The sequence below is a fragment of the Rhinolophus sinicus genome, linkage group LG03, assembly GCF_036562045.2.
Source record: "Rhinolophus sinicus isolate RSC01 linkage group LG03, ASM3656204v1, whole genome shotgun sequence".
Classification (NCBI taxonomy): domain Eukaryota; kingdom Metazoa; phylum Chordata; class Mammalia; order Chiroptera; family Rhinolophidae; genus Rhinolophus; species Rhinolophus sinicus.
Genome location: NC_133753.1, coordinates 29750742 through 29777572, shown reverse-complemented (window position 1 = coordinate 29777572; position 26831 = coordinate 29750742). Strand labels below are relative to the sequence as shown.

The 26831-nt window shown below is 33.6% G+C and overlaps 1 protein-coding gene across 33 annotated transcripts in view; it reads left to right on the top strand.

Moving 5' to 3' along the window:
• Positions 1-26831, top strand: part of GPHN (gephyrin) — a 428300-nt gene that overhangs the window by 283526 nt on the left and 117943 nt on the right. For 15 of the 33 annotated variants that reach the window (XM_074327335.1, XM_074327330.1, XM_074327334.1 and 12 more), the window contains one exon: positions 40-81. The exons of the other annotated variants lie outside the window; for them this stretch is intronic. In XM_074327335.1, the coding sequence (XP_074183436.1) occupies positions 40-81 (42 nt within the window). The remainder of the gene's footprint in view (positions 1-39; positions 82-26831) is intronic. 33 annotated transcript variants of the gene reach the window in all.

The following is a 26831-nucleotide window of genomic DNA, read 5'->3' as shown; positions in this document are numbered from 1 at the left end:
CTCTTTAACAGTGTTTTCTTTTCCCCACTGCAAAACCAGGCTCGGCTTCCCTCGTGCTCATCTACCTATAGTGTATCTGAGGTATACTTTGCACGTGTTTTATTACATGGTCAATAACATGCTCGCCCTCACCATTTTTCTTATTTTATTTTCCTTTTGCCTTAATTTATTTTGCCTTGCACTTCGCATTTGGCTGAAAGGGATGAGGGTACTGAAGGGGAAAGTTAGCTGTTTTAGGGGGAAATTTCTATATTTTCATACTACACTGTTTCTGAGTAACATTTTTCTGGTAGTCACTGTATCGCATCAAAATGCTTAAAGCCCAAATAGCCAACTTGATTGTTACCACCACCTTAATTCCATAAAGATTCCTTTGAACCAGGTAATTTGTTAATTAGCTAAATTCACGTTAGCTAAAGACAAAGATTCCATTTTGCAGACCTGTATAGGTCTGTCTCTGGTAGCTGAAGATTTACATTACATTAGTGCGAATTCTGTCCCATTAACCACAGACGTAGGGAAGTATCCAAAATTGGTTATTAAATGAAAAAATAATGTGATTCCTCTATTTTTATGTAAAACAGAAAATTCGCTCCCTTTTTAAAAAATTAATTAGGTTACTCAGGAAAATAGTTTCTTTGATACTTGTATTTTTATGAGGTGTTCATAATCTAGAAGAGCTTATCACCCTGAAATTCATGTTTTTTTAACAAAATGTTTTACATGAAATTTGACATCTATGTTCTTTGCCTTTTTAGGGGTTTCATTTCTTACTGTGTTAAACCAGAGCATAAATTGGTTTTCTGTTTTTATAAGCCAGATTCATTGAAATATTATTAACAGACTGAATATTCTTTCCAAAACAGGGGCACTGTTGAGTTACTAAGAAGGAGTATATGTACCTCAAAATATGACTAGTAAATAAAAGGACTTTAATAGCCTATGAATTTTAAAATCTTAATTTGTTACTTTAGAGACATAACATATTTCTACACATGTTTGCTTTGTGCAGGCAACTATAGCTAATATGTGCAGGCCAGTATTGTCAGCTTAATTCTGACCCCAGAAATATTATAATGTTATGCAAAAAACAGAAAGATGACACTATCTAAAATAACGGGTAGTATATGCAGACCACCGGTAGAACATCATCTTTTCACTTTAAAATTTAAGAAAAAGCCTTGAAAGAATAGCATGACTGAACCCATAGTTTCACAAAGTTGAATTTATTGAGTCAATAGAATTACAGCTGCCTTCTTTGATTTTTATTTTGCAAGTTGCAGCTGTTACAGATTTTTTTCTCTTAAAACTGATTTTGTGGAGAATTAATTTCTACTTGAAATATGTATATTCGTAAGGAGAAGCAAAGTAATGAAAGGCAAATGAATTGTGGTATCAGCAAAGACTTTTGGAAGAAGATGATATCATCTCGTCACCACATTTTTCATAGGTCTTTTCTTAATTTCCCAGGATTATGATTCCCAGTGTAAAAAATATATAACCCATTTCTTTCTGCCACTTCATCCAGGCAATTCTCCATTTCCCATGAGAGTGTATAAGAAGTCTACCATTGGCATCATCTCCAATCACAGCCTACAGCATCCATCAGGGTATTACTTTCTCTGTGACAGCATGTGTACAGGAGGGTTCTCAGGTTGGAATGTGGAACTGGCTTCTGGGGGATGGGATTGTGTATGCTGTGGCATTTGCTCCATAGCACTCAGCTCTTAGTTGAGCTCTGGCTTTATCTGGGTTTGTTTCTTTCATTGTGACACATGAGCTTTATTTATTTGTCATGAAGTGTGTTTCTCTTTTTGTCACTTGTGGTAGGGTTTCTATATTCCATTCAGTGCCACATCTCTGTGGACTCCATAGGTGGTGTTCTGTTTTATTTATGATGCTATAAAGACCAATGTCATAAAGAACTCCTTAGGGAGCCTAATATTCATGATAATCATCTAGACAAAAATAGCCTTTTGTAATTGTTTTCTGTTTCATCTTAAATTGGTAAATGATTGTTTCATAAAATTTTAGACTCTAAACCTTAATAATAAGAATTTCAGGGAATGCCCTCATGTTTCAGTTTTTCATATGGAAGCTTCTTGATGGGCCTGTCGGTAAAGTGCATTATTTATTTTATAGCATCACTTTAGAGATAGCCAACCCTCTGTGGCTAGTTCTCTTCCTTCTCTCACATTTACATCATTTTCACTTACTCCCACGACTGTAGAAATAAATTCTCCAACCTCAATGTAACACGTTGGTTTTACCAATTTCATGTCACTGTCTTCTGTGACATTCATAAGACCAAAAAATAAATTAAGCTTTGTTCAAAAGTAAATCTTTCCATGAGTTGTACAAGAACAAGATAATTTCTAACCTTACCTGGCTAATACTGCACAGTAAATGTTACTCCTTGTAGTTGATGGCCCCTTTGTAAAAAATACAATTTTTTTTACTATGTCACCATCTTAGTTTGACATCTCATTTATTTTATCTTAATCTTCTTACAGTTCTGTTTGCAAAAGATATTATCATCCTCATTTTACAGATGAGGAAACTGAGGCTCAAAGACGTTAGATATCTTGTCCAAAGTCATAAAGCTGCCAAGTGAGTTGCAGAAAATGTTTTTTCTTAAACACCATGGTTTCTGTTGTTCAGGAGTTGTTAAAAAGTCATTAGCTTTCTGAATGGAATGCAGTAGCCTTATATTTTCACAGTATATATTCATCTGGGTTAGGTTGATTATATAGTTTTGGGTATTATTTTAGGAGAGGATGTAGATGTATTCATAAGGTAGAAAACTTTAATTCAAGGAAATATTAGACATTCCTTTGTGTCATTTATTATTCTTATTTTGTATTTTAGTTATTCAATATATATTTTTGAGCACCTGGTAATGCCTTATTTAAATATAATTATAATCTGCTAACTTTTGATCTCTGGGATTGGCTTCACATTTAGCATGCATAAAGTATGAATATAATGAGATCAGTACCTCAGGTTGTACACTATTATTCTTCCCTTCAAACCAAGTGAAAAAAGGGAAGCACTCACTTTCCAAATTTTTACCAATCTTCAACTTTGTTCCAGCAGTGTTCATTTTTTAAAATCCTTTGGGGAAAAAAAATTGCTTCAGAATTTCCTTAGTTTAAACAAAAACCAGAACTGGTTTTATTAGTTATTTCTTGTAGAAATAGTGGTCTTTTCTGATTTATTTGAAAAGCTGGAATATGCTCTAAATATAAATCTTTAGAGATTTGTAACAGTGTCTAGATCCCCCCAAATTAATTTACCTTGGACCCTTGAACACTGATCTTTAATGTCTTAGATTTCCCAGTATCAAGGTTGATTTAGATCATTTGAAATTTTGAAGCTAAATTGATTTTTCCTATTGAGTGGACAAAGACTGAAACTTAATTATATTTTTATTTAATGCTTAAGACCTTTTAGCTCCCTAAAGAAAACAGTGGCTTTTTTAAGTTATAATATACAACACAGTTGCCCTTTGAACTCTTAACACACTAGTAAAACACCAATTCTGATTGAAGTAAACCTCAACTGGATGACAGAGTAGAGCTTCTGCAAATGGAAGCTTCAGTTGAATTGCAGATAATAGTAAATCTACATATTCAAGAAAGGAAGGGAGGAAGGAAAGAAGGGACCAAAGAAAACTGGACTTTAAACACTGCCGCATTTCCTGTTTATAAAGTTCTTCCCTTTTTAAAACACCAACAGGACCACAAATTGTTTAAACTAGAAGAAATTGTAATAAAATAAAGATTCATAAAATGAATATTCTACACAGATAATCACTTAAGGTTTTCTACTATATAAAATCTCACTTAGAAAACCTTTAATAGTTGATTTACTGTTTATTTCAATACATTTTCCTGTAATGTTCCACTCTTTTCTTTCATTTTATATGTATTATTTTCATGCTGTTTATATATAATAGATGGGAATTTGGAGGTAGTGTAAAGAAATCTGTTAAAAATAGTATCTTTTTAAAACACTACAACTACTACTACCAAAGTTTCTTGACTCCTGCCTCATTTTTGAATTTTTAAAAAATGAGTTAGACTGTATAAATTGGGTCAAAATGAGAAAATTAAGTACATACCTCTCTCTGACGTCCAAATACATGACCAGACATATAAATAATGGGAAAGCACATGACTTTCTCTTTGACAGGGATAGTTGGTAAATCTATCTTATCTAAAAAATTCTTGGGCTGGCATGGTGGCTCAGGCGGTTAGAGCTCTGTGCTCCTAACTCCGAAGGCTGCCTGTTCGATTCCCATATGGGCCAGTGGGCTCTCAACCACAAGGTTGCCAGTTCACTTCTCAAGTCCCGCAAGGGATGGTGGGCAGCGCCCCCTGCAACTAAAGATTGAACACGGCACCTTGAGCTGAGATGCCGCTGAGCTCCCAGATGGCTCATTTGGTTGGAGCGCATCCTCTAAACCACAAGGTTGCCAGTTCGGCTCCCGCAAGGGATGGTGGGCTGTGCCCCCTGCAACTAGCAACGCTAACTGGACCTGGAGCTGAGCTGCTCCCTCCACAACTAAGAATGAAAGGACAACTTGAAGTCGAATGGCACCCTCCACAACTAAGATTGAAAGGACAGCAACTTGACTTGGAAAAAAAAAAAAGGCCTGGAAGTTCATACTGTCCCCCAATAAAGTCCTGTACCCCTTCCCCAATCAAATCTTTAAAAAAATTAAAAAATAAAAATAAGTAAAAAATAAAAAAAAAAATTCTTTAAAAAGAATTGGTAGATAATTTTTGAAAAAAGATGATGGGTACTTCTGTCTACCTGGGTATACATTTTTAAATTTCCATGATAAAAAGATTTTTTAAACACACTACTGTAGTTGACATTAGTGAATTTCTGCTTACCCTCATATACTGCCTCATACTGTGATCATCTGAAATACAAAAGAGGTCATCAGTGAAAATAAGGCATGAAAATTTTAAAGTTTAAGATGAGAAACTATTAATGCATGGATAACAAGTTTAGGAAGTTCTTGAGCTAAATATCTTAAAGCTATGATATAAGTTATGTATGTCTTTGAGAGGAACAAGAGATAAATATAAATATAAATATCTGCTATAAATATCTCTTTGATATAAATATCTCTTCATGGAAATAGAAATTAATAAAGTCTATAAAATACTTCTATGGAAATTCAGCCTCATACATATACAGATTAGCATTTTCATATGATGTTATCATTTTATAAATAAAATAGATTAATTCAAAATATAATTAGAGGCCAAATAACTGTTAGCACATTATAATATGCACTAAAATGGCATACCTTGCTTGCATTCATATCTGTATTTCCAGCTGCTGTTTGAATGTCCTTTTATGATCTCAAAGTCAGTATATCCAACTTTGCTATCTAAATTCCTTCTCTCTCTCTCTCGTGTTCTCAAGTTTCTTAGGTCATGTTCCTAAAGTTTCCCAACATAGAAGTCTTCTAGTTATTTTACACTCTTACTTATTTTTTATTTTGACAGTGTGTTATTAAATTTCGTCACTTTTGTTATTCTTTTGAATTACCTCCTTTTAATTCTTACTTCCAAAACATGACATGAACAATGAACTTTGTAGCCAGATCTACTTTTAAACACTGACTTTAGTAAGATAAATTATGAACTTTGTATGTCATATAGCAGGCACTCAAAAAATATTTGGAAAATGGTGAGTGCTTAAATAAATCAATCAACTTTTCTAAAGTTTATAAAGTTTCCACATCTGGGTTTCAGGGAGAATTGATAATTTATGTAAACTCTGATAGAGTACCTGGGCATAGTAAGCGTTAAATAAATGTAAGTTTCTTTTTCTTCTCTAACTTGGATGTTTAAGCCCTAATAACCTCAGACTCAGTTTACAAGAGTAGCTAAATAATTGGATTCCCTTTTTGTAATTCTTCTTTTCTCTTATGTCAGACTAATTTTCCCAAGGCTACTGTAATTTCTTTCAACTCTCCAATCAAAAAAGCTATAATAGCCTACCTCTAAGTCGTTGTATCAAGAGTAAATGCCTCTCTGTCAAAGTCCTTCATACTTTGACCAGCCATTATTTAGCTAACATTTTTAGTGACCAATTCCTCCCAGTTTGCCCAGGACTGTTCCTGATTTTAACATTTGAAGTACCACATCCTGGGATTGTCCCAGTTTTAAACTGAAAGTTCTACATTCCAGAACCCTCTCAGTCCCTGGTAAACAAAGACAATTCACCTCTTATTCTTTATCCAGCCAAGGTGAACCTTCTTGTCATATTGTTTCTACTTTCTTATTGGCCATTGTTCGTGCTATTCTGTCTCCTGAAGTGCTCTCTTCTACTTCATAGCTGCAGCCCATCTTCCTCCAGGAAACCTCCTCTACCAGCTCCCATTCACCCAGATCATCCTCTCAAGGGAATTTCAATTGTGTTTATAGACAGTATTACCCTATATTGTTTTTCATCCTGCCTATTTGATTGTTTTTCTACGGTTCCTTTCATGTTGGTGATCAACTTGATTCACTCCCAGAGTCTCTGTTCCATTTCTCACTATATATCTGCACTGTCCAATATAATAGCCAGTAATCACATGTGGCCTTTCTATTTAAATTCATTCAAATTAAATAAAATTCAAAATTTCGTTTCTCAGTTGCAGCAGCCACATTCCAAGTTCTCATAGTCACATGTGGCTAGTAGCTACCATATTAGAAAGTATAGATACAGAACATTCTCATCATCACAGAAAGTTCTATTGGACAGTAATGCTCTGTATACTTCTGGGTTGATCTCATAATCAACCATTATTATTATGATCATCACCATCCATCATCATTATCACTTCTTCTTATATAGCACTTAATTTGGTCAGGGATCATTCTAAGAACTTCACATATACTACCATCATATTACTATGTAGTAACTACCTTGGCGTCAACTATCTATAGCTCACATCTCTCTCCAGAGTTAAAAGCACCTTGAACATAACTCAGCCCCAAAATTTGTTCCTTTATCCTCTATTACAATATATGACATATCCAATTATTCAGACAGTAAATCTAGGAGTTATATCCCTCATGGCCTACGTCCTACAGATTTTGTATCTCTAGAATCTGCACCCTTCCCTCCATAACTACTTTCAGTGATTTTAGTTGAATTTCTCATTTGGATTAAGAGATTAATCTTCAAACTAGTTCCTCTACCCTCATCATTTATCCCATAAATATTTTTAATCCATTTTCACATTGCTCACCAGAATGAATGTATTAAAATGTTAATGTAATCATGAAATTCCCCTACTTAAAATTTTGCGGTGGCTCTCTACAACCCTTAGGAATTGGTCCTTACCTACCTCATCAACTACTCCTCTGAACACTCTCTATCATGGTTAAAATTAGCGTCAGCCATACTTTTTGCAATTTCCCAATTGCCAGGGTCCCTAACATCTGTGAATTACACTTGCCTTTTTCTCTGACTTTTCTGCCTTTTCTTCACCTAACTAATTTATAATTGTCCCTTAAAACTCTGCTCATATATCCTAGCTCCAAGAAGCCTTTCCTGATAATCTCCCCCAAACCCCCACCCACATCAGAGTTAGGAGCATAATAGTATTTATTCTGTTATTACATTATGAAACTTGATTGGGTAAAGACATTGACTTCGCTCCTTTGGGGTCTTAGACTCCCTTCCCCCATCTAGCACACAGTAAGCATTTAATAAACACATATTGACCAGATGATGAGTTAGAACCCAATGTCAAACATCCCATTATGTATGTGTCAAATGTCACTAAAATTTGCATGCATTTTTTGTAATTCCCTGAAGCATATATTAATCTAGGTCAGTGCTTCTAAAATGTTTTAATTCTGTACTGCCTTACTGACTTCCTACATTATATTCTGATACTCCATTTTTTCAAAATAATTAAATAACGGGTAGCTATCTCGATTTTTCTTGATTGTAGGCTCCATCGATATCAAATAGTTATTCCAATCTCTACAAGTCTAGCTCCTATTGACTTTGGACGTAATAGGAGGGAAGAAGAGTCTCAAACTATAAAATTGACTTTCTTGCCCTGTTGTTGAAACCTGAAGTTTACCTAGAGCAGTGCAGCTTTCTACTCTGTGACCCCAATCAGTCTCCTTGACATCCTGTTTGGAAAACACTGGCAACTAAAAGTCTTTGAAAAATCGTGCTTTCATAAATTCATGTAGGAATTCATATGGGAATCAGAATTAGTACACAAGCAAAAAAAATATAGAAAGCTGAGGTTTATTGTTAAGCCAGTAGGAAGTATTTAGTTAGCTTTCAACAGAATTGAAGTCAGAATCCAGTGTTATTATTTGATAAATAAGTTATATATAGGCCCCTGGTTAAAGCTTTGTTATCTATTACCAAGATACAAAGGCAGCATTGGTAGGCAATTTAAATCAAAAGAAGGATCAACATTAAATTTCCAGTATCTTTTGTTTATTGCTCTCTATCCAATAGTGAGAGAAATGGACATCAACGTGATTTTTACTCCTCACTGGCTGATGCCCATCATTTCCTTCCTGTGCCCTTAATGCACCACAGCATCTTGTCTCCATTTTTCTTCTGTCTTAATTAACCCAATTGTCTATTCTATATGGAAGGTAGTTCCAGTGTATGTCTGCACTGCTTCCTGTAAATCACAGAGATTTAATGAATACTAAGCAGCTATGGTCTACCCTGCTGTGGTTCATACCCATAGATTTACAGACAGGTGTGGTTGAATCTAATTTTTAAAGATTCAGAGAAGTATCTACTCGACCACCATGTAAATTTTCTTTTGCTTGTTCACACTAACATGCATTTGGATACAATGAAATGTGCAGACTAGACAGACTTCAGTAAATAGAATTACCAGTTTTCTCTGGTCACCTTTTTCCCCCTTTTCAAAAACACTTCCGTTCTCAACCCGAATTCCTCATCTAAACCACAGAACAAGGAGTGATTTGTGTGGCCGTTTTCTCAAGCTCCTATGAAGGTGGTGCCATTCTAGATTCATAAAAGAGAAGCTAATTTATTACATACAATGGATGTATAGTGCATCAAGGCTTATTTCTCTCCCAGAGTTGAGAAAGATATAGTAATTCTTTCTCTGCTTTTAAGTAATTCAGTACTTCTTGAAACCATTTGTTATTTAAAGCCACACTTAAAATTTCTTCTTTGGGAAATCTCCTTCTTTTTTCTTTGCATACTGAAAATTTCTAAATAGCCTCATGGTTACCATGTGAATATAAAATTTGAGAGTTTGGGGCATGTATTTATTTGAAAAAACTTTTAAATAAGCTATTTTTTGGAAAGCATCAAGTTGAACCAGCTTCTTATCGTATTCTAAAGGTGTTCATGCTTTGGCAGTTAATATTTATTGGTTTTCTCACAATGTTGAAGTAAACTTACTGAAGACCAATGCAGCATAATGCTGACAGTAGAGTTTGGGCTGGATTTGCAACCCTGCTCTCACTAGCTTTGTAACACTAGGCAAGTTAACTTGTCTGCACTTCATATTCCTATCAAATGAGAATGATACCACCTTTTTAGGGTACATTAAATATTGAATCATTTAATACTGCTTGGTATAGTACCTGATAAGTACTCAGTAAATATTAACAATTACTAAGGTCAAAAGATAATGTTATTTTTAGTTTGAACTCACTCTGTCATAGTATCTGCTGCTTTGTCATGCTGTAAAATGTTTTACATATGGTTATTAGCCATAGTCTGACTGAAAAATCAAGTATTATTAACTCTACTATCAACTTGACCTAACTTGACGTCAACACTTGTACCATTCCTGCTTGCTTCTTTTTCCTAATCATGGTCAAGTGTATTGAATAAGATATGTATGAACATCTATTTATGAGATACAGCCTTCTTTTCATTTGGTCACTTGACTGTCTTCTCCAGTTTTTCTTGTGTCTTCTCCAAAATCACTTTCCTGTGTATTGTCTGGATTGCTCAGCGCCCACACACCCCACCTCACTGAAGATTATAGCTAATAAGAATAGTGCTTTTTTATTATAATTATTATTGTAGGGCAGGAAAAAGTTCTCCTTGACCCTGTTCGGGTCCCTGGTTGGGTCTGAAAATTAACCTGACAAAGATTAATAGGAGAGAAGCATACAAATGTATTTATATAAATTTCACATGACACAGAAAATGAAGACCCAAAGAAACAAGTGTTTTTATGCTAGTTTTGATGATGAGTAGACAGTCATGAAGAAATAGGATAGGGCAAAGAGTAAGACCGAAGGGTAGTAAACTCAAAGACACTTAGCAAGGCCTGTTTGTTCTGATCCTCTGTGTCCCTCCAGCTTGGAGATGAGGATGCTCCTCTCCTCGGGGTATAGACAGGGCACCTGTCACATGAGGGTCTAGGACCTATTTCAGGGGAGAAAGGCAGGGGAAGAACAGAAAGACCTTCTTCTTCCTTTTTCTCAAATTTCTTCAGTTCACAATATTCAGTATGCCAAGGTGCCATACTTTGGGGTAGCATGTCCTGAACCCCATCATTACGTATATGGCCCTTGAATTCCATTTTATTTCAAACTCTACAGGCACTCCCAACTTGTAAGTGAGGCAAAGCAGTTTGCCATGAAACTAACTTTATAAATGGTGACCAGATGTCTAGGCTAGGGCTCAAAAGTTTATATTACTCTTAATAAGTTGAAATAGCACCATAGTTTAGTTTAATTGAGTGTCAAATTGATTAATGTAGGAATCTATATACTATTTGCAACATTTTTTTCTTGGGAAAACGCATTAACAGAATCCAGCCTACTCTGAGGCATTTTTACCCTGACAAATTCTGAATGGCAAAACAGGATCTTACATTCTGTTTTCTTCCTCCAACAGCACAAATGAGACACCTTCCTTACAATACTTATTATGGTGGAAGGTAAAGGGAGATGGAAACTCTGGCAATTTGGGGCAAGGACTTCACAGCATCGTCAATCAGTGTTTGTTGAATGAATTTATAAATTGGACATTTATATTAAGGGTTTGTGCCTATATAGTTAAATTTCAATAAGCTTTCTAGTGTGATGTTATTTCTAACACCACTTCCTAGTAGTGAATGCTGATTTTTCTGACTTCCTAAATGCCTTCTGTGTTCTTAGTATGTTCTCAACAAGACAGAGGTCTTTAAGCCAGCTGAGAAAATAAAACAGAGATTTATATATGGCTGAATTAAAAGAGGTTATTTCTACCGCCTAGTCTGTTCATGAGAGAGCTCATTTATCATGAATGTAGCAAACAGGATTTTTAATCCTCTTAAAATATGAATGGTACAATTTTAAAGGAATTGGATCTTGATTATCCTCTGTGCATTTTCCTTTCTATTCGGTGCCAAATGCAGATAACAAAACATGCTTTGAGCTTGAAAGTCTGTAACAGATTTTGATGTCCTGAGTAAATGTAAAAGTTGAATGGATATGATTGTGTTATTTCTACTTGATTGTTTATACCTCGGTTTTGCTAACACTACCAATAGGTCATGATTAATCATCAAGTATCTATTGAGCATCTACACCAAAGGAAGCCATTGCCATATAGGTACATAGAGAATGTAGCAAAAATTTTAAATGGGGCCTCACTTAAGGATTTTACAAGTTGGAATTGTGTTTTTGTTTTTGTTTTTAAATCACATCCTATGTATTCAGGCTGTAGTGTTCAAAAACATTACTAGAGGAAATGCCTTTGGCTCTGAAAATTAAAGCTATTTAGTGTTACCGTCAAAAATGTCTACAGGAAAAGCACCATTCTTGGGTCCTATGTTCACAGAATAGTCATGGGAGAGTTATTTTAAAATTCACCAAATTATTGTTAAGTCCCCAAAAAAGAACTTGCTTAGGGCAAATTTTCCTAGAATAGATTTGAGTTTTTGGGGCCTTGTTATATAACTTTAAATATGCCATAATATTTCTTTAGGCCGCATTTTTCTCTATACAGAGATGGTGTCATTTATTCTAACTTGATGGTAAGACTTATTTAATTGATTTGCCAAGTACAGACCTGTTTCAAAAGGAGAGATAAAGGCAAAGCGTGATACTACTATTTATTAATATTACTGCTCTCCTCTGTTCTGCTGTTATATAATACATTTGAATGATACAGGAGACACTGAAAAAGAGAGAACGCCAGTGAACATTACAAGTCAGAATACATAGCATATGCAAAAGAGATATAGTTTATGCAAAGGAATTGGATAAATATATTTTTTAAGTCCACTCACTTGAATTTAAGGGAATATATTGAATCCCTCTGGCATCCATTTTAATCATACTGATAGTCTTTCCCATGTATTTTTAGCCTCTTACTTGCATTATCTAATGAACACTTCCAACCCTATTTTACAATTGCAGCTCTCATTCTCCAATGTAGATTATAATATTTACAGTCTTAATAATCCTGTGTATGCTATGCCTATTATTCAAGAGTTTTTTAACTTTTTTATCTTTATCTTTTTGCAGTATCTAAGACAGAATTTTCATTTTATTCTCATTTTTAACAAGAATTACAGAAGTAAGAATTATAGAGAACTGTTGAGGGTTTTTCCACAAGGTACCCTATCATCGTTAATAGGCTAAGCTAGAAATAAAAATGGAGAATGTATGTTAATGTTTTCCATTAGCTTTGAAAAGTTCAACTTGTATAATTACGTGTATATGATGTCTGAATACTTTACAGTTATGCTCATTTTATCATACTGACTTCAGTTTAAATAAATATTCTGGGGACCCAGACTCATGTTTAGTTTTTAGTGAGATATTTTATATCCAGGAGTAAGTATCAATGCATTGGATGATAAATTGAAATCACATATAGCCTTTGAAATATACGTGCTTGCACCTTTTATGAATCTACCTTTTAAAGTGCTTTTGACTTAATATTCATGTGACTTGTTACTACAGAAAGCGAAGAATTATGAAACACAGTTTAAGATTATTATATAAAATATTATTCTATAATACAACAGCTAGCTGTGTATTATACATAGGAAAACTAATATTGAATGTATGTCCTGGAATTGAGAGGGGAGAAAAAGTAGTTCTGTTGACACCCAAATGTTTTGCATTTTAAGGGGTGAAAAAAGAATGAAAGACAGAGGAGGGAGGGGAGAAAAGAGAAGGGAGGAAAAAGGAATCAAGCCCTGGTTTTTCATTTTGGTTTCTGCTTCAGTATTTAAAGAATGCATCACTTACCCTGAATTTCTCCTATTAAATAGTTGCAGAGCATAAGCAGCAACTTATGGAACAAGGGCAAATTCAGTAAGACCTTAAAGATATTTTTGGATTCGTATTCCATGAAACCCTGAGTGGAATTCAGATTTATATGGACTTTTATAGCCATAGTTTTCAATTATATTAACAATTTTCCTTGTGCTATTTCTAAGTCTGCCTTAGGATAAGAAGAGTCTATTTTTGAAATTTTGTCCGTGCCATTCTGCACTCAGTATTGCCTAGAGTCATAAAAATGGGGCTTGCTGGGTTTTTGTTTTGGTTTTGCTTTTTTTTCCTTTGGCAACTTGCTGCTATACCAGCACTCAGCAATTAAATCTGATTGTTTGGGCTGCCATACCTAACTGTTCTTGTTGAGAAGCATGGCATGAACTAATGTGTGGCTCTTTGAGAAGACTGCTGTGTGTATCTGCACTGAAAGAAAAATTCCTATAGCAATCTAGCCCTTTGAACTTAGTATGGAAGCTGCAGAAATCAGTGATGAGCTCTGTACTGTGCCTGACAGAGAAGGGAATTCCCAGGAATAAAAGTGGAAACAGACACAACTGGTCTTCTGCAATCAGATGCTAAATTAGTCGCTGGTACTTCTCTGTTGTGCAGGTAGGCATCCCATCAAAGAGTGCACATCAGTGGGAGAGTAGGAAAGAGAAAAAAGGAGGTCATCAAGACCTGAAAGAGGTTGTACGAGGAAATGTTGAATCAATCTTCAATTTCAAATATTTGACACAGAGTCTGAGGTAGTTTGGGTCAAATTAAGACGGATTTTAATTGCCTTATCATCAAATTTCACAGCCTACTCATACAACTTCAAATATATCAAACATGACATATCAAACTCCTTCATATCATGACCGTTCCAAACTGTTTTTTAAACAAACTTTACAATTGCCTTCAATATTTTAAATGTTTATGAGACGCATTGGTTTAAAGAGCAAGTGATCAGTACCCTTCATTAGTTCCACTAAGCAATCATCTTGTTTCATGTATGCATTTTTTGTTTACTAGAAAATAAATTAAACTAGATGCTGTTTACCAAGTGAAAAAAAATCTTCCTTTTTCCTTCCACATTACAGCTTCATCTTGAAAAGCTAGGAAGAAAGTGAATGGTCCTGAAATTGGGTGTTTAATCTTTATATTCCTACATTATTAATTTCAGATCAGGGATGATATTGGTGTTTTTATGGTCTGCCATGAGTTTTGAAAGTTGAAGTAAAAAGTGTAAAGAGGAAAATAATCTGTAAGAATCCCCATTCTGTTATTTATTACCTCATGTACATTCACCTACTTTCTTACTGCAGTTCCCTATAGTTCACTCTTTTTGCACTTCTTTTCCCTTTCCTTGTGTGTGTATGTGTTTTTTAAATAGAAACAACCTGTCTTCGTTATCTCTACCTGTTTCTTATTTGCCTTTCCCTCTTCAATGAATAAAAATTCAACCCATCTCAGCCAATGAGTAAGAATATGAACCTTAATAATTGTTAAAATGACTATGTGAATCTCAGTTTGCTTTTTAAAGAAACAAAATGGGATGAGCATAGCTTATGTAGTGTTTAAATATGGCAACTAAGCAATATACTGTGCCTACATTCTAGCCCAACTAGCTCACAGGAATATGGGAGAGATAATCTGGATGAAAGTAACATAAATGAATTAAGTATAACATTTCTACCTGTAAAATTTTTAAGTCGTATGGTGACCCTGTGAAAAGACTATTTATAAATATGTACCTTTTCCATCTTAGTTGAGTTAAAACTTAATGCTAATGAGTCCAGGGTTACAGATTTGTAAAACCAGTTAGCTTCACAGCTATTCTATGATTATAGACTATAAAACAATCCTAAATATTATTGTGGATATGTATGCAGGGCAAGGACTGAGAAAGGATGTGTTGATGGTTCAAAAGAAATCTGTCAACAATTAAGATTGATTTGAACAAATAATATAATGGTTACTCTATATTATACTAAAAGGTTTGAGTTTTACAATTTTTTTTAAAAAATCAAATGTCTCATTTTCAACAGCAGTTTCTGTTCTTTCATTTTCAGTAGCATTTGTCTTGTTTTTCACATATTCAGTGACAAATATGGATAAGCAAGAAAAAAATTACCTTTGAAGTCTCCCATATTAATTGCTATTAGCATTTAATAGAAATAAATAATAAGGATGGTGAATTGAAGAAAAGAGGAGAAAGTAGAGAATTCTATAGACAATGTAAATAAAGAATTAAGAAGCATATATAGAAGGAAGAATTATCTTTAAAGAATTCCCTATGTGGAAAAATTTTAACAACAACTAGTATGTAAGAGATTTAAGAGTTGGAAATCTCTGGTGGATGAGCTTCTGCCGTTTGACCTGATTGTATTCCTCATGTAACAACTGAGCGGTGTAAGGCACAGCAAAGCTACCTGAAACAACCCTGGGAAGAGTAGAGGGGGTAAATTGGTTAATGGTAAGACTGTCAAGGACAGTGGTTGCAATTTAACAGCATTCTCAGTTCAATATATACTTAGCCAAGGAAATAAATAATGAAAAATATATGCTTTGAAAACATTGGGGGTGTGTTTGTTCTTAAAATACACAGGGCAAAAGAGTATCCAGATGTTCCCAAATTTTAAATTCAAGAAATCTTAAGAGTTTATAGGTATTGGCAGCCTCATTTAAATGTCCTTTGATGAATCAGTTCCCTTTTTTCTTTTTTTTATAGTTCTCATTTTTTAATGAAGTATTTCAAATATATAGCAAAGAATAAATAATATAACAAACACCCATACACTGACCACCTAGATTTAACAAATATTAATGTTTTATTGTAATCTCTTTTGATATTTTAACATATTTTTAATAATTAAAGTTATGACAAAGCTCAAGTTCTCTTTGTTTAAAATATCTTATATAAGACTAATGCATTATATGATAGAAAATTAGAAATATATTTTTTCAACATGTATGGCATAGTTTGACCCTGCATTTGAATGGTACCATATTTCTCAGGATCCATTTTGCTTTTATGACTTCCTGATATATTTCTACTCATATTTATTTGTTGAATAACATTTGTTCAGTAGCATGATTTTACTCATTTTTGGTATGTACTAGTGGAGATAGAATACACACACAAATGGCACGATATGGGTATATGTGCGATATATACCCATAAATAAATATACATATTTATTTAAATATATTTTATATCACACACACACAGATTGATCATTTTCCAGTTTGTTGTGCTAAAACAGAAATAAAATCAACTTAGCAGAAGTAGGCAACGTATCTCAAAAACTGCTCTTCCTGACCCCACCAAGCCACAGTGCCATAGGTCAAAACTAGAAATACATAGGAAATCAAAAGGAACACAACAGAAATCCAAAAGAAACAAAAAGTATTAACACTGAACCAAAACACTCCCTTGCATAATGAATAACATCGTTCTGTTCTAAATGAAGCTTAATGTATTTTGGACATCGGTATCGAAGAGTGCTAAGAATAGAAATTCTTTATAACAGCTTTCACTAGTTTCATGATTATTATATCCCATGTGATGCGTTTTTCTGTACACTTTGAAAATGCCTTAATACTTCCAGTTTAGTACAGATCCACAGTCTGGAGAATCCTAATAAGTATAGTAGCTGTAGAGGGTTAATAGCAATATGGTATCATAAGAGCTTTTATGCAGAAATGTATAGTAAAACTTCAATAAACAAAAAATGCTATCTGAAACTATCTTACTGATTTGCCTATTAGTTTAAAGTGCTTATTATCTATCTGCTCCTATTAGAATGTAAGCTGCAAGGTAGCAAGTTTCCTGTCCATCTTGTTCATGTTTTACCCCGTGTACCTAGATCAGAGCCTGGCACTGGGTAGGTGCTCAAGAGTATTTATTCGGTAAATGCGTGACGTAATTATCCTGACTCTTGTACATGTGGAAACTAATGCTTAAAAAGTTAAATAATTTGGTCAAGGTCATGTAGCTAACATAACTTTCTGCTTTTTGTCTGCTTAAAGAAGGATTTGTTGCATGCACAAGTCTCTAGCTTTAGCAGGTCAAATTAGAACGTGTGCCTGGACCTACAGCTGTAGGGCTGTAGGGCTTACGTTAAAAAATGTACACACATCTAAAATAACCTTACCTATCTTCATCCTAAAAATGAGTTATGTGAATGTGAACTTGCACTGATAGGAGGGAACAGAACAGTAATGTAGATGGAACAAATGCATATGTTTCAACGTAATTAAAGTGGGCTAAAACAACTCAAATTATCTATAAACCTAAATTTAACAATGTTGTTAAAATAAATGTCCCTTCTAATTCAGACTTTTTCTTACATGTTTATTTAGCTTTTTCTTTAAAAAACAAAAAATCTAAAATGAAACTTCATCCATAAAATATGATGCCTAACTACGTAGTAGTCCATGGTCACTGTATTTCGCTTATATATTACATTACATTGCATTTGTTTGATTTTAATAGGTTGTTCTTGGGAATTTTTCATGATTGAATCTTGACAAGATACTGTTTATATTCACACTGAGTTTTCATTGGACTTCAGTGAAAAAGAAAACTACAAAATTTTGTTTTGTATTAATCCTTGGAAATTATGTTTTAAGTCAAATTTTGAATAGGAACAGTGTATATTTGATATAAATTTTTTTCCATTTTTCTCAATATGGTAAGCTACTATTTTAATATTACAGTCAAAACAGAAACTACAGTCAATTTGAAAGTGAGTACAGTAGGTATTTCATACAATCTTAGAAACTGAAGGTATACACTAGGGGACAAACACACTCAAAAATAAACTAGTGTTCAATTAACAGACATAAATTTTATTAATAGGTGCTCCTAGGCCATAAAGTTCTCAGGTAAAATTGTGAAAGTCTTTGAAACAGACAAAAAATACTGACTTTCTTGTCCAGGGCAACCCTTTGAGTCATCTCTTTTCATTGTCTGCGCTGTTGTATAACACTAAGTTGTAACATGTTAATAGTAATGCAAATGATCCTAATGCATGGAAATGCACATTGCATCCAATTGGAGAAGCAATTGATTTTTGCTCAACTGATCTGAAAATTCATTTCATTATTCCTGATGGTTCATGTATGTATGTTTTCCTAACTCTTTTTTGAACCAATTAGAACCTTTTCCTAGTTCTTTCATTAATTAACAATTTTGATAAAATAATCTTTGACACATTCATTTTACATTTGTATGAGAGTCGTGAGTTTACCTTTTTTAAAAAACATTAACTTTTACCACAGTTATCCCTTCTTTGAAAGCTGAAAGTTCAATTTTAATGGCAATAGATTTCCTCCCTTCCCATTTGATTTAGCTCGAACATCTAAAACTTGAGACTACAGAGAATATGGAGAGGATATATATAATATAAACGAGAGTCTAATAATAATATCAAGCTATATCTGTTAACTGTTTACTTGGTTAGATCATGAGAGGCTTCAATAACAACATGATATGTACCACAAATGGATTGTAATATAAAGCCTCAGAAAACTGAGCTCTTACTGCCAGACCTCAAAGGAACTTCCTAAACGTTTTTAAATCATTGCTACTTTACTAGTACAGTATAGAAATGTCTTTCCTTTATGTATAAATCTTCCATGTGCCTTATGAATGCTACTTAAGCATTTAGAGAAATAAGTCACAACTCTTAAACCAATACTGTAATATACTTGCCTTTGGTTTAGAAAGGAAAACAATGCAGCCATACTTTTACTTGGCATATTATATTCAGTAGAAGCACTAGTTGTTTGTTTTGTAATGAATAAATAAGTGATATGATATGACACTTAATGTATAGGAGAGGAAAATAATTTTCCATCTGCCTTTTTGAGTTCTTACCTGACCCCCTGTGATAAAAGATTGATAAGGGAAAAAACAAACATGTTAAAAGTTTATTAACATGTATACCTCATGTGTACTTGGGAAATACCCAGGGAAAATGCATAACTTCCCGAGATAGCCTAAACTGCCAACTTAAATGCCATTCAGCTAAAGACAAAAGAAAGGTGGGAGAGGTTACCAGGAAAAGCACAGTAAACAAGAGTAAGATTTGTTATGTAGATTTAAATCAGTGCCTATTCCATCGATAAAATTCTCTTGTGATTTTAAGTCTTCCTGCTCTTCCAGGTACAGAGGAAGGTACTCTCATAAATGGAGGTTTCTTTTATAAACATAAATTTTTCTAACAAAAGGGTAACTTCTACTCTTTTTTCAGAGCTTCTCCTGTTTCTCCAAATAATCTTGAGATAAATTTTGGGGTGGCATATTCTGCTACCCTTCAATAAAAACCAAGGAGAATATTAAATCTACTTAGAAACTCAGTATTTCAAAACTCACGTTTAATGAAAACCAATGTGACTTTCTTCTAAAAGTGCCAAAAAAACGGTAACAATTACAAATGCTCAATAATTCAGATTTTCATATTCTTGACTGTATCTGTCTCTTAATCTCTATTTCATAAAATTTATCAGTGTTTTTTAAAACTTTCTTCACAAATACTTACCTAATCTAATCTAAACTAATCTTACTAATGAGAACTGTTAAAATCATAAAAGAAATTACTGTAGTCAACATTCTTTATTACAGGTCCAGAATATCATTCAAACAAAAGAATGATTGTAGTAACAACAAGAAACATACTATTGGCTAATACCCATTCACTGTTCACCATGGGCGGGGTATTCTTCTAAGCAAGTACTTGACAAATATTATCTTATTTTCTTCAAAACAACCTTATGAGATAGGTATTGCTATTATTCTCGTTTTATTCATAAGAAAACAAAGGTATAAAGAGATTGTGACTTATTCAGTGTTGTACAGCTAATAATGATAGAACCAAGATTCAAATTCAGGCAATCTGGCTCAAGTGCTACTGCCCAAACTGCCTTTCATTACATCAGTTTTCCTTCACTCCTACATCCAAATGCCTATTCCAAGTGATTCTCAATGCTAAGAGAAATAGTCAACAGCAAAACAGCAATGAAAGTTAGTAGTCTGATTACGAATGCGATGGTTAGGTTAGAAAGAAAGGGTCATCTGCTAGTGTACAGAGAAATGAATTTGGAAGTTAAGAGTGCTAAATTCTGTTCTATTGGGAAGAAAAAAATTAACTTCTACCCTTCAAAGTTCTTTGGCTGGTCCAATAATTAAATTGACATAAGACAGATTAATAGGAGAAAAACAAATTTTTAATTTTGTACATATAGGAATCCCATAAAAATATGAAACCAAACCGTAATGAGACCCAACAGCAAGTCAAGTGGTTGAGGCTTATATGCCACGAGCTAAGGAATGGGATAGGGGCCTGAGGCTTCAGAGTGGGGAAGGTAATTCATGGGACAATAAAAAGAGCAGGTATTTGGTAATTAGATGTTTGCCCTGCCATAGAGATAAATCATTCTTATGAAAGTTATCTCTGGTAATAACACTCTCCCTGAGTCAGGCCTCCCTGTCTAAATTTAGGTATTTAAGGTAGAGATAAAAGTTTTTCTTGAGTCTTCTGGGTCTCGATTGTCTCAGCTCAAAATAATCCACAAAACAAAGCAGAACACTTTGGGGTGGCATGTTCTGCTCCTCTTCACTACTTTACTGTGTGATCTAAAGCCAGTAACAATCCCGGCTTTTCATCTCTAGAATAGAGATAAATTTCTCTGTAAAATAATCAGTCATCAGAAGATTGGGAAATGGTGTCATGAATAATCCGAAATCCCTAATAGTCAAAAGATATTTTATTTAGCTTTGTTATATATATATAATTAGGTAGTGCATTTTCCTCATATTTATGATCAACATTAAAATTCTCAGAACAAAAATCAACTCAAAAATGTTGGTGCCAAGGGGACACAAGCTTGGGGATTACAAATTTTGTAGACGCCCTTGAGAGTGACTCAATTTATAAGTAAAGCTTATATAGGAAATACATTAAGAATATTCATCATTGATGTTCGAATTCATATTACCTTGAGTCATGGTAATAACCAGTTCTATTCTTAGGTATCTTCTATTTATTATACTATTCGCTTTAGAAATAAGGAACTCACAAGTTACCTATAAAACAGCATAAATAGGCCTTTGATTTACAATGCTAATTATTATAATTCACTTCACCAACTATGTAACATAACCTGTTAGATTTCTAGCTTTTTTAGAAGAGGTCAATACTGAGGGATAAAAGAATTCTTCACATTTACCCAGGACTTAAGAAAGCTCAGTGGAATTTAAGACAATAATAATTTATATAACAGTGGAACAACATTTAAGAATAGTCCTCTGGAAAAGATTTATAAAATTGTACTGCTTTTAAATATTGTCTGTGTGCTTGCAAAAGTTTATGTTGTACATAAATAATAGCATTGTTGCTCTCTATGTGTGATGAACATACGATCAAGAGTTCAGAGAATAATTAGTTATGGGTGTGTGTGTGTGTGTGTGTGTGTGTGTGTGTGTGTGTAAGTTCACCTTTGGTTAGAGAGTTTTCAATGTGATGATTGTTAAACAATTATTCCTTTTAATTAATTCAATGGGAAAAGAGCAAGTGAAGCAGAATTTTTTTTTTTTTTAAGTCTGAGGTCTTTATAACTTTTTGATAACCATGTTCTTTTTTTCTTTCTTAGATGGTCTATTAAATGGGCAATTGGTTAACTCAATAACCAATTGTATATAATTTTCTCAAAAAAAGAAGGACTTCTTTTACATATGATTTGATGAAGGGCAAATGAGGTGGAAAAGGTTTCTTAGAGCCACAAAATCCTAGACATAAAAGGAAGTTTGGAATTTATCTAGTTCAGTTTTTTTAACCTTTTTTTCCCCATGGACCCATTTGGGAATCTGGCAAAGCCTACACTCTTCTTTTCAGAAAAATATTTTTAAATATATGAATAAAATATGTAGGATTACAGAGTAAATTGATTAAATTGAAATAATTATCAAAATATGTGCAAAAACAAATCATATACTGCTTTTTAAATTCATTAAATAACAAAATCTAACAGCAAGTCAGACTACTGTAATTTGAAATCTTTGTGAATGTGACAGTGTTTTAAGATATTCATAATAATTTGAAGCAATATGTTCTGCTAATCTTGCTGTGGCTTGTCACCTAATCTCATCGTGAAAGGAAATACTAAAATTTATTTGGGTTGGTGAATATAAAAAAGATAATTTTTTTTTCTCCATTCCAGTACATGGACCCCCGACTTCTTATCCACAGATTCTCCCAAGGGGTGCATCAACCTCAGTTGAAATCCCTGGAAACATCCTCATTTTGCAGATGAGGAAACTGAAGTCCCATAGAAATGAGATAAATTGACTAAAACCATGCAACACAGAATTAGATTAATCCTTGCAGAGGTAACCTCAGACCTTAACTCAGCCTTTTTCTGAAGCTTTAGTTTAGAAATTGGCAAGTATATTGTCACTGATTCCTGGCATGATCTGGAGCAAATTCTTTATTCTCGCTGTGCTCAGATTCTACCTATATAAAATGTAGGTGACTTAAAATCTACATGAGGATAATAATAATGACTTAGATTTGTATTGTTCTCTTTCATTTTCTATAGTTTTCACTTTCATATACATTATCCTACTTAATTTTCCCCATTTTTATGGATAAGGAAATTAAAACTTTCAGATGTTGAATGTCATGTCTAAGACCACACAGCTAGGAAAAGGAAAACCAATATTAGAAACCATTCCACTGGACATTGCCTTTATCATGCTGCCTTTCATGTCATAAATAAACCAAAACTCTCAGTTCTTCAGTTGAATGTGTATTGTGAAATAATAAATCTAATTAAACACAAATGAGTTGTTATTAGGCTCAGATGAGCAAAATACTTGTATCTTAATTTATCCAGACAAAATGATGAATAAATGGAACTATGGAAGAGAGCTTTCCTAGACTAATTATCCATTTTTGCTATAAAAAGTGAGGAAAGAAATAGAATTTAAGAGTCTGAGATTGTAAAGCTGTTGGCTTAATGTTGTTTAAATCAAACCTTTCCTTCTGTTTCTGGGTGGGCTACAGAGGCAAATAATCTGAGTAAATGCCAATGAGGTTCTTTTTCTCCTCTTAAGTTTTATTTTTATGAGTAAGTGGTATTCAGTAATGTTTGTTCTTTCATAGATTACTCCTTAATAATTTTAGTAAGGTAGAATAATTGAAGTGAAAAGGGCCATGTTGCTTCAAAAATCTCTATTATCTTTGTCATTCTAGTGACCTGACCATATGAGATATAGAAGATCCTTTTCTCTTAGAAAATAAGGGAACTTCTTAACCTGACTTTAAACCTTTGGTATAGAATAACCTTTATTGGATTCCAAATGTCACTATTTGATTAACCTTAAGTAGTATTAATAGTAATGTATTTTCCAAACTTTTAAGATCATTCTGTAGGGTACCCAGATATTTCTTAACTATAACCCACGTACTTTTCATATTATGTCTCTTAATAGTTGCAGACTCAAATAAGTAAAAATTAGTTCAATATAAATTGAAAAACTGTAATTACTACAAAATAAACATTCAGATTTAGCAAATGTTTACTCTGTACTCTGTATGAAGCACTATGTTTGACATAGTAAAAAATATAAAGAGAATTAAAGTCATTGTCCTTTTCCTCCAAGAACCTCCAGTATATTTGGGGACCTGCACCAATAATTGGAATATAAGTAACTATGATGACTCTTATAATGGAAGTTCAGATAAGAGGCCTTAAGAATTTAGGTAACCCTAAAACCAGATTGTGGTGATGATTATACTGCCATATAAATTTATTGGAAGTCATAAAATTATATACCTAAAATGAGTGAATTTTATGGTACTTACATTATATTTCAAAAAGACTGTTAAAAGAATTTAGGGAGAGACGAAATTATTTCTGATTAAGGAACTTGGGGGTATTTTTTGCACCTGGTACAATTTAACCTGGATCTTAAAGGACAAGTAGTATTTGGAGCAGAAAATAAGCAACAGGGTATTCCAGAGAGAGGAAAGAGCTTGCCTAAGGTCTAAAAGCTCAAGAGTACAAGGAATATTCTAGAGGAGCTAGTTCAGACTTTGCTCCATGCCTTAGATTATATTGTTTGCATTCTCACAAGTACATATAGCCATATGGCTATGACATTTACATAAAGTTTTGGTAAATCCCTATTGAAAAACATATAACTATACATGGATTTTTTTTTTTCTTTCTTTGAGTCAAAAATAAGAATTTGCCTCCATTTTTGAGCTCGTGAGGAAGTTACGATGAGAGTATGTGTAATTACAGAATTATTTCACAACTGTTAGTGGCTCCACTGATCATAACAACTGCTAACATTTGTTTCCACATTTATAGCTAAAATCACTGATACTTGATTGTCTCCTTATCGCCCCATAGTTTTTGTTTTCCCCGTGAAGGCACCAAGATTACATGAGGGCCTAGAGCCTAAATTAATAAAGACATATTAACGGAAAGGTCAAGATATTCTGGCCTGCTAAGAGTAGGATGAGGGAGAGAAAATGATAATAAAAGTAAATGATTTTTGAACAGTTAAAAATCTGCTAACTAACTTGTATGCCACACATGACTCAAAACTCATCTCATACAAAAAATAAAATAGACTGAGTTAACTACCATCATCAATTATAGGAAAGCAAATTTGAAATTTTTTCTACTGAGCTGATATGACCCTATTATTGGCAGGAACAGCCCATGTTTTATTGATAGTAGAGAAAAGTACATATGAAAGTTACTAACAGTTTCAAAATAGGTAGCCTTTTTTGTTGTTTGCTTTTTAAAATATAAAAAGAATAAAATTTAAATTAGGTGTTTCCAAACCATTGCCATAGAATTTCTCAGATTACATAAGTAAGCAGATATACAGAAGCTTAATTATTTTCTAAGTTTAAATGTGACTGCTGGCTAAAAGTCATGCTAAAAATAGAAAGAGAGGGCTTTCTTAATGCCCATCAAAGATGACTTCTTTTGTTCTTGACTTTAACCCCATTTTACCAACTGCTCAGAATTTTTCAAATCATATTATGTTGATTTATTCCAAATGTTTACAAGGAAAAAAAATACAGATTAGCCTGGTGAGCAGCAAAATAAAGGCAGTTTTTATGAAACCTGAGTTGTGTTAACATGCAATCAAATGTAATCTTCATTTTAATATTTATATTGTTATGAACCTATTCTTAACGTGGGTTTTATTTTATTTGTATCTCTCTTCCTTCACTTCTGTGAAATGCAGAAGGGAAAAGATGTTTGTTATTCACACATTTGTACCCCACTAACTGGTGTTACACATCTGGCTTCCACTGGAGAGCCCCTGACATCGCAGGGAACGGTGATCAAAATTCTACACTCTAGCTTCAAGCTGGGGGCTCGTAGCTACTGCAGCATTGAAGAGGGTCTTTTCCTGGCTTCTTTAAAATAAGCATGGTGATGGGATGGTTTAAGGGAAGAACACCTCTCAAATCACATGACCACTGCTATGCTTGTGTGTGTCCTGCTTTCTTCATAACAGCTTGGCACTACATTCTTTCCCTGTATCTCAGTGGGCTTGTGTGTGTATGAGTGGGATGGGGGAATGGGGGGGCGCTAGTTGTCGATGGATGGTTATACATTATGCATGCATCTTTCAATGTTAGAGTGATGTGCCTTCCCTTATGTGTCACAAATATGGTCACAGATGAAATCTTCTGTGTTCCTGAGAGACTGGGCCGTCTCTCTCTTATTGGTGTGAGATTCATGTGTTTTAATGTTTACACCCTCAATTGTTCTTCATGTTGCATTAAACACAAGTTGAAATGTTCTCCCATAAGAGTTAGCTTTTCATGTTGGGCTGAAAAACTCTTCATTTCTGTGTAGCAATTCATGTTATTATAACCTATGGCTTTCAATTGTACCTCCCATAATGAAGAGCTGACTTTAAACACTGTGCTATTCTTGTTATGACCTAAGCATAAGGTAAGTCACTTCTCTAACTGTATCTAAAGATTGTGGTTGTTTGTTAAAATTTTCTCAGCTTTGTTTAAAGCATTTTTGCTTTTTCCCTTATCATTATGTGCTCGCCCCCTTTTGTTTTCTGTTTCATGGCTTTAAGATTTGTTAATAAACAATGTGATTCTTCTACAAAAATTATATTACACATGTAAAAACATGTTGCAACAGATTAAATGAATTATTTGATGTCTGAAACATTCTTGATTAGTAAATGAATGTCTATATTTTCAATAAGTCTCTTGTATATTTCATTTTCTCCATTGACTTTAATATCCTGTTTGTACACATTATTTTAGTTTTGATTCCAGTTGAAAGGGGAATTGTCAACACCATAAAGTCAGATTTGATTGTAGTAAAATATCATAATCCAATAGAATAAAGGAATAGATAATTCAGTACCATACCTTTCAGTTGTAGTCCCTGACAAATTTGGTATTAGGCCAAAATCTTGGTTTTTATTTTGTGTTTCAGACTTTCCTTTTATTTATTTTTTTTCCCACTGAGTAAAAAGCCAGGGTAAGACAAAGAAAAAAACAACATAAAACTTGAGACAGA